This window comes from Pongo abelii, chromosome 2, assembly GCF_028885655.2.
Source record: "Pongo abelii isolate AG06213 chromosome 2, NHGRI_mPonAbe1-v2.0_pri, whole genome shotgun sequence".
NCBI lineage: Eukaryota > Metazoa > Chordata > Mammalia > Primates > Hominidae > Pongo > Pongo abelii.
Genome location: NC_085928.1, coordinates 101270047 through 101278709, shown reverse-complemented (window position 1 = coordinate 101278709; position 8663 = coordinate 101270047). Strand labels below are relative to the sequence as shown.

The 8663-nt window shown below is 50.2% G+C and overlaps 1 protein-coding gene across 2 annotated transcripts in view; it reads right to left on the bottom strand.

The window, feature by feature from the left end:
• Window positions 1-220: 220 nt before the first annotated feature.
• Window positions 221-8663, bottom strand: part of RFT1 (RFT1 homolog) — a 54015-nt gene continuing 45572 nt past the window's right edge. The window contains exons 12-13 of one of the 2 annotated variants that reach the window (XM_054552070.2): window positions 1357-1497; window positions 221-604 (exon numbers count right to left, since the gene is read on the bottom strand). In XM_054552070.2, coding sequence (XP_054408045.2) covers window positions 601-604; window positions 1357-1497 — 145 coding nt within the window. In that variant the 3' untranslated portion in view covers window positions 221-600. Of the gene's footprint in view, window positions 1498-8663 lie in introns of both variants that reach the window. The other variant, XM_054552069.2, reaches the window with a different exon arrangement.

Here is an 8663-nt window from a genome sequence, read left to right as displayed (position 1 = left end):
AGCAATGTCTCCTGGGAAAGCACACCTGCTGGGTGTGTTTGGTCAGATTTTTATGATTTTGTAGGGAAGAACATAAAGTACAAATACAAAAAAAGCAAATAAAAAAGAGATAATTATAGCTTGAGGAAAAACAAAGAATTATAGCAGAAAGGAAATAGAATACTACTTGGTTTAGCAGAAAACAATGTTTGCATAGCGTTAAACATGTAAACACTGAATATCAACTTACACCAAATCATAGCATTGGAAGGATGGGGAGGAAATGTATGGAGAGGTGGCTATCAGCTCATTTTCCATAGTAGGAAGTCAATGTTCTAAAGGTGAAAGAGGCAGGGTGCAGTAGCTCATGCTTGTAATCCCAACAATTTGGGCCAAGGCAGGAGGATCGCTTGAGGCCAGGAGTTCAAGACCAGCCTGGGCAACATCGTGTGACCCCATCTCTACAAATCATTTTAAAATTAGGCGGGCATGGTAGCGCACACCTGTAGTCCCAGCGACTCGGGAGGCTGAAGTGGGAGGATTGCTTGACCCCAGGAGTTTGAGGCTGCAGTGAGCTGTGATTGTGCCACTGCTCTTCAGCCTGGGCAACAGAGGGAGACCTTATCTAAAAAAAAAAAAAAAAAAAAAGATTGAAAGAGTCAAAAGTCAAAAGAACTGAAAGCAATGGGTCAAGAAGAGGGGAATCAGTATTTCCAGCCTTGCAGTATTGTTCAACCTTAAAACTATGGGTCAAGAAGAGGGGAATTAGTATTTCCAGCCTTGCAGTATTGTTCAACCTTTAAAACTATATACCATACATGTATTGTTTTGATCAAAAGAGAAATTAAATATAAAAGCAGGTAGGATTAATATAAAACCTCTTAAACACTGAGGCTTGAGAGGTTTAGTAAACTGCCCAAGGTCATGGTGTAAAGGACACAGCAGAGCTGGAACCTACACTATGGTCTGTCTGTGCCAGAGCCCACAGCAGGAATGAGCCGTGGAGTGATCTTGTCAAAACCTTAGAATCCACCCTTGGACCAGGCAGCTCAAAGACCTTCTCCAAGCACCCATGCGGGCTACAAAGATGAGCCTCCAGCATAAGGGGCTGCACCCCATGCCTGTGGGCAGGGAAACAAAGCCCTTGAGCAAACACCTTCCAAAGCCACTAGCCCACAGAGGCCCTGTCACCCACGGAAGGAGCCAGAGCAGTCGGCAGAGCCCCTTCCTCGGCTGTTCTGCTTCTATTTACTGGGTGGCTGGTGTCCCCTAGCTTCCCATCCAGCTAGGCTGGTTAATCAGATTCTCTGAGGGGAGGGCTGGGGCATCAGTGACTTTACTGACGCCCAAAGGAATTGCTTCTTGGGAAGCAATTACTTGTGACAGGTGCACACTCCCAGCAGCTGAGCTTGTCTGTGGCTGAGGATGCCGTGGAGCCTGGGGGGCCGGGTCCTTGTTGCTGGCTTGTGCTCAGTAGGGACATCAAGGTCCACTGCTCGTCCATGGTTTTCTTGGCCTCTGCAGGAGGAAAGACTGTCAGCTGAATGACCAAGTGACAGTTGCCACCATGTCACAATTAATACAGACCATTGACTGGGCGGCTGGCATCGTGCAAAGCCCTTTTCAGATGTGGAACCCAGGCGATCTGAACGGTTTGGCCCACTGACCTACAGGTCCTGAGTGTCAGGCTCCAGGCTGGCTGGTCATCAACTCAATATGACCTGGGCAGGCTCCCTTCCATCCTAGGCTCCCTTAGGGGCGAGGCTGGGGCTGACAGGCAGTGAATTCACTCTCAGGGTTTATCGGCAGGCAAAATGGAGAAGGAGACCAGGCTCTTGGAGGACTCTGTGTCAGGATATTCACTTAACAGTTTACAACATAGCAAGTGCTGGGAATAACCTGCAATGGCATACTATAGTAAAAAAGGACGCTGTGCAGGACAGTGTGAGCACGGCACAGGTGCATACCATGGGCAAAGTCAGGACTGGCCTCAGGCAGGACATGGGCCCAGTGTTTCTGTGACTATCTGCAGGGCACTGGTTGCCCTTAGGATAATTTGTAATTAAGTAGCAAGAAATACATAAAATACATAATATCAGGAGATAAAATCACTTATCAGGAAAAATAACACATGGTATAGAATATTTTAAACTTGGCCAGGCACAGTGGCTCATGCCTGTAATCCCAGTACTTCAGGAGTTCGAGGTGGGAGGATCAAGAGTATGAGACTAGCCTGGGCAACATAGTGAGACCCCATCTCTACTAATAATTTAAAAAAATTAGGTGGGTATGGTGGCTCATGCCTGTGGTCCCAGCTACTCCAGAGGCTGAGGCTAGAGGATCACTTGAGCCCTGGAGATTGAGGCTGCAGTAAGCTATGACTGCATCACTGCACTCCAGCCCAGGCAGCAGTTCCAGATCCTGTCTCAAAAAAAGGAATATTTTAATCTCCACCGTGACCTCTGTGCTGGACTAGCTCCCCTGCAGGACCCAGGCTCCAGCACTGGCTCCCCAACTCTCCATTCCACCCCAAAGAACTGCTGAACCCCAACTTTTCCTTGGCCCCACAATGGCCCTGGAGCAACAGTGAGCAGAGATTAGAACCTTCTGCAGATGGAGAAAAGGCAAAGCTACCTGCTAGGATCTCACAAGGAGTAAAAGGCAGGGCTGGGATCGGAATGCAATTCCAGGTTCTCCAGCTCTGTTGATTGTCTGGATCGACAGCAGGTCCTCTGGCCCAGTGGGCAGTGGGGATGTGGTAAAACATCATTTCCAAGCTGCAAAGGCAACCAGGGCCCCTGCAAAGTTGAAGGGAATGTCCCACAGAGGCTGATAGAAATGAGGGAGGCCTTTAGCAGTGGGCTGTCAGATCAGAACCAGGCACGCTCAGGTCATGGCTCTTTGACAAGGAGAAGGAGGAAGACGAAGGCCTGATGGATCCCCACTACTCAGATATAATCCACACACCAAATGTCCATGGCCTCACAACTTCCCCAAGGATCAGCACTGGGCCCAGACACATCTGGTGTCTCCCTGATTCCCACAAGTCTGTAGGCAGAACACCCTTCCCTCCCCAGGAAAACTCCACCTTAATAGTGTTTGGGACAGCACCCTAGGCTGGGCACGGTGGCTCACACGTGTAATCCCAGCACTTTGGGAGGCCAAGACGAGTGGATCACCTGAGGTCAGGAGTTCGAGACCAGTCTGGCCAACAGGGCAAAACCCTGTCTCTAGTAAAAATAGAAAAATTAGCTGGGCGTGGTGGTGGGTGCCTGTAATCCCAGCTACTTGAGAGGCTGAGGCAGGAGAATCGCAGAGGTTGCAGTGAGCCTAGATCGCACTACTGCACACCAGCCTGGGCAACAGACCAAGACTCCATCAAGAGAAAAAGACAGCACCCTCTGGGCATTCTAAATTCAAAGCTGCTTCTGGCAGGAGAAACCAGTCCATCTTAACCTGGCATCCTACATCCCAGTGAAGTGAAAAAAACAACAAAGCAAATCAGTGTTTGCAACAAAACAAAACTCAGCAAGTTTCTGGATCAGCCTGTGATGAGTGGGTTCAAGGTGAGGACATTGACAATTGGTGGGTGAGGCCATGTGGGGGTGCAGGGGTGTCCTCGTGGGCCACCGTGGCCCGGGCCTTGGAAAGCCGAGACCAGGAGAGCTCATGCCTGTGGCCACCCAACACATGGCAGGGCCCATTCATGCCTTTCCACTTTCTTCAGAAACTGCCCACAGCAGCTGTCCCTCCCTGGACAAAGCCACTTTCTCTCCTGACACCAGGGCCCCATTTTCTTTCTGTCTTAATCTAAGGCTGATGGGAAGTCTAAACAACTAGCTGAGGCAATTTCTGAAATTGGTGGAAATCATTTAACAAGCTTCTGGAGCATCCCTTCTTGTCCTGGGGAGGTGTGCGGAATGTGCGTCTGAGAGCATTTGCTGGCAGCCATGGCGTTTCTTCCCCGGGCCTGGTTGCTGGGGTTTCCAAGGCTAAGGACACCTCAAATCCACATCCAGATGCCTGGCTCTGCACAGTCTCCCTGCCTGACATCCTTACCCTCCAAAGATCCTGCAGGGCCAGCTGGGCCTAAAAGGAGTTTTCATTTCTTCTTCACCTGCAGCGTCGTCTTTCAGGAGAGGGTAAAGCAATGTTTCCATTGAAATTTTAAAAGATGCTCCACCACCACATGCACTTCTGTGGACTGGGGTTAGGTGGGAGGAGGAAGCAGTAGTGGGGAAACAAATGTTCCCAGGGACCACAGTCCCTCTGTAACCTTGTGTTGGGCAGATTTAAAATTCCACTCGTTGAAGTCCACTAGGCTACAGCTAGGCATCCCTGTCTAGTGCTTTACCTACATCCTCTCACTCCTTGCTACACCCTATGAGGCAAGTGTTATTGTGCCCATTTTTAGATGAGTAAACTGAGGCACAGGGGGATCAAGCACTTTGCTCAAAGATTCACAGCTTGAAGGGGGTAGGGTAGCAGGGTAGCTGGGCTGGGTCCAGTGACTAGGCCTGGGGAAGCAAAGCCACGGATGCCTCAAAGCCCTCTCTGGACACGTTTCCCTCCCTGCCAAACTCCCGGCCCCACCACACATACCTGCCTTTCTAATTCTCAAGGGAGAAAGAATATAGGGCTGTTGCAAGAAAGGACGAGGAGCCTGATGGGGACAGAGCAGCCTGGGGAGTCACAAGAACAGGGCCACCAGGCCTGACACAGGTGAGTGCCTCCCAGGCTGGGGCATGGGGAGAGGTGTGAGGATGAGGCTGGGCAGTGCTGGCTCCAGGGCTCCCGAGGACATCAAAAGAACCAGCCCAAATGAAGCCAAGGGAAAGAAATGGTGACCTGGGTTCATCAACGCCATGCATTCTGGGCCAGGTGCCTTCTGCAGGTAATGGGGCTAAAGGAAAAGCCATTAAATCATGAGTATTTGTAATGCCCTCACCCTCCTTCCTTTGCTGGCTCAGCCACAGCAGGCCTTTGAGCTGGATCAATAGGGGTGAGGGTGGAGGGGAGCGGAGCCTGGCACAGCCATAGAGGTGAGGTGCAAGGTGTAGGGAGAGAACTACCTCGGCACGGGGACCGGAAGAGGAAAGAACGGCGGATGTGGGTCAAGTGGACACCTAGGAAGCCTTGCTGTGGCTTGGGGTTTCCAAGGCTTTTGGAGCTGAATTTGCCTCCCATTTCTGTTCTCCTTTCATCTTTCCTGGACCACGTAAGGTGGGTGACACATGAGGAAACTGAGGCACAGAGAGGCAAGATCTCCTGCCTATGGTTCCAAAGTGAGGAATTAGACCCGAGAGGCCAAAAGTGAGGTGCCTTCCCACTCCTTGGTGGAGCTGCCCAGGGTCAAGGGCCCCAACAGACAGGGACCCTGGGATATACAAAACCTTTTCTTTGTAATGTGCCATAATTTTTTTTGGCCAGATTTATTTCTCCCAAATATTTCTTATTATGCCAATGTTTGTGCAAAACAATTACCCTAAATTCCTTAAGATGGGATGAAGACAGAGGCAGGGGAGGAACTGTAGAGAAAAATAAGCCATGGGAGGTCAGGGATGGATTGAAAACAATCAAATCCTGTGGGTTCCAAACTTGCTGGTTTTTTGGTTTTGTTTTGTTTTTGAAACAGTCTCACTCTGTCACCCAGGCTGGAGTGCAGCGGTGTGATCATGGCTTACTGCAGCCTCGACTTCCCAGGCTCTAGTGATCTTCCTGCCTCAGCCTCCTGAGTAGCTGGGACCACAGGCGTGAGACACCACGCCCAGCTAATTTTTTATTATTTATAGAAACAGAATCTCCCTATGTGGCCCAGGCTGGTCTCAAACTCCTGGGCTCTAATAGAGGGAGGAACTTGGCCGGCCATGGTGGCTCACGCCTGTAATTCCAGCACTTTGGGAGGCCAAGGTGGGTGGGTTGCTTGAGGCCAGGAGTTCAAAACCAGCCTGACCAACATGCAAAACCCCATCTCTACTAAACATACAAAAATTTGTTGGGTGTGGTGGTGCATGCCTGTAATACCAGCTACTCGGGAGGCCGAGGCAGGAGAATTGCTTGAACCTGGGAGGTGGAGGTTGCAGTGAGCTGAGATCGTGCCACTGCACTCCAGCCTGGGTGATAGAGCAAGACTGTCTCAAAAAAAGTAAAATGAAATATTAATAATGATAATGATAATAATAATAATAGAGGGGGGAAATTAGCCCAGAGCTGAAGGGGACTCTGTAATCAGACAGTCCAGGGGTTGACCCCAGCTGTGCCATGTTCTTCCTAGCTGTGTGGCTCAGGGAAAATCGAGTCACTTCTCTGTGCCTCAGTTTCCTCACCTGTAGCCCACAGATAATAGATGGAGTCTGTTGTGAAGATCTCACAGGTAACACCTGTAAAATGTGTCTCCACACAAACCTGGAGTGAGGGAGACTTGTTCAAGGTCACCCACAAATTTGAGAAGGGCAGTTGGGTGGGGGTGGGGAAGTATAACGGAAGGCATGGATGCAACATGCTGCGCCATTCAGAAGACGAAATACACATGAAGCAAAACCCTATTCGTGTACTTCAAAAGACAGACACAGGGCTGGGCATGGTGGCTTATGCCTGTAATCCCAGCACTTTGGGAGGCTAAGGTGGGAGGATCACTTGAAGTCAGGAGTTCAAGACAAGCCTGGCCAAAATGGTGAAACCCCATCTTTAATAAAAATAATTTTAAAAAATTAGCTGGGTGTGGTGGTGGGCACCTGTAATCCCAAATATTCGGGAGGCTGAGGCAGGAGAGTCACTTGAGCCTGGGAGGCAGAGGTTGCAGTGACCTGAGATTGCGCCACTGCACCCCAGCCTGGGTGACAGAGTGAGACTCCATCTCAAAAAAAAAAAAAAAAAAAAAAAAAAGACACAGGCTGGGAGCAGTGGCTCACGCCTGTAATCCCAGCACTTTGGGAGGCCAAGCTGGGAGGATCACTTGAGCTTAGGAGTGTAAGACCAGTCTGGGCAACATAATGAGACCCTGTCTCTACTAAAAATTAAAAAAAAAAAATTAAGCAGGTACTCAGGAGGCTGAGGTGGGAGGATCACTTGAGCCCAGGAGATTAAGGCTGCAGGGAGCTATGATCATGCCACTGCACTCCAGCCTGGGCAACAGAGCAAGACCCTACCTAAAAAAAAAAAAAAGTAAATAAATAAAAGACATGGTCACAGGTGGATTTCTCCAGTGATGGTGCAGACGGAAGAAGCGCTGAAGACAGGGCACCCCTGGGGTCCTTCCACCCAGAGCCTGGCGCTTGGCCCTGTGCTTGCAGATTTGCGGCAGGCAGAGCTGAGAGCAGGCAAAGACAAGTCACCACTGTGCTTGGGCATCCTGCCCACCAGCCCCACCGGGCAGCCAGAGCTCCACATGGTTTCCATCATGGTTACAAAAGAAACAAATGCAAGTCACTCTGTCCCTTCTGTGGCCCCCCACAGCCTGACATCTGCACACCTGCAAGCACATTCTCTTGTCATTAGAGAGATGCCACTTGGGGATCTCAGAAGCCATGCGGGGAAGACAGAAACCTTCAGCTCTAGTTCAGGAACATTAAACGCACTATGCTATCCCAGTTTGTTCATAAAATTCTTGTGTTAAGGTCCTAGGGGAAACAAAAAGGATGGCTATTTTAGCAGCATTCTCTAGTTTGGTTGGGATTCTGTGTGGAGGAGAAGAGCTCTGTTTTTCTTCTGGCTGCAATGTCCTGATTCTCTGGGTCTTTGTGGTTCTCCCTGCATGGCCCTGCCGGGCTCTGGTGAGGGAAGATAAGAGTGTGCTCCAAGGTTGGCGAGGCTGGGGTTTTCCTCTGCACCTGGTGAAAGGACCGGCTCCTACACCACCAGCTTCCCTCTGAATATTCTCAGAATTCTCCTGGGAACAGTGGTGGACAACAAAAGCCTTCTGAAAAAGTCCTCTGGCGCCCCTTATGCCATTCCCCTGGTGTCACCTTTCGCGATTTTCAATTGAAAGGGCAAAGAAGTGAGGAGTAGATGAGCCGGGAACAAAACCGGCGCTGCCTGCAGAGAGTCATGCTTTCATTTCAGGCTCCCCCTGCTCTCCCACCCCAAATGGCCACGTGGAAGCCGCACACTATTAGTTCCACATAATTGGAAAGTGTGTCAGGATCTCCCAGACACGAACCAGAAACATGCTGCTCAGTTGTCACCTCCAATGTGACTAATGCAGCCGTGTCTTAATTAGTCACTGCTCACTGACTGCGATGACAGCTCCCGAGCCTGTTCCAAGGCCCCAACCTGTGATGGGGCGCTGCAGAGCAGATTAAAGGTGAGAGGCCGCTGGGAAGGAAGGATCAGGAGTTGCCAGTTTTTCAGGTCTCTTTCCTACTGAGCACTGTGAGCCCAGGTGGCCAAACCCCTTTGTCAACATTGTGACAGCAGAGTCAATAGGGTCATAACACTGGGACCCATTCATTGGAGGGAGAGAAGAAATGTGACAGGGAAATGGTCTAGAAGATTCCCTCACAAGTCAGCTGTTATGTCACGGGTCCTCATGCAGCTCCCCTGGGAAGGAGCAATGAGGGATGAACCGTGCCACTCTGGCTGGCCTACACCTAGCAAATGCTGCTCAGGCCAGGGTAGCCCATCTACTGGCTAATGTATGACCTGTGATCTACAGTGGCTGTCTTATAAAGATAACCTGAGCCAGT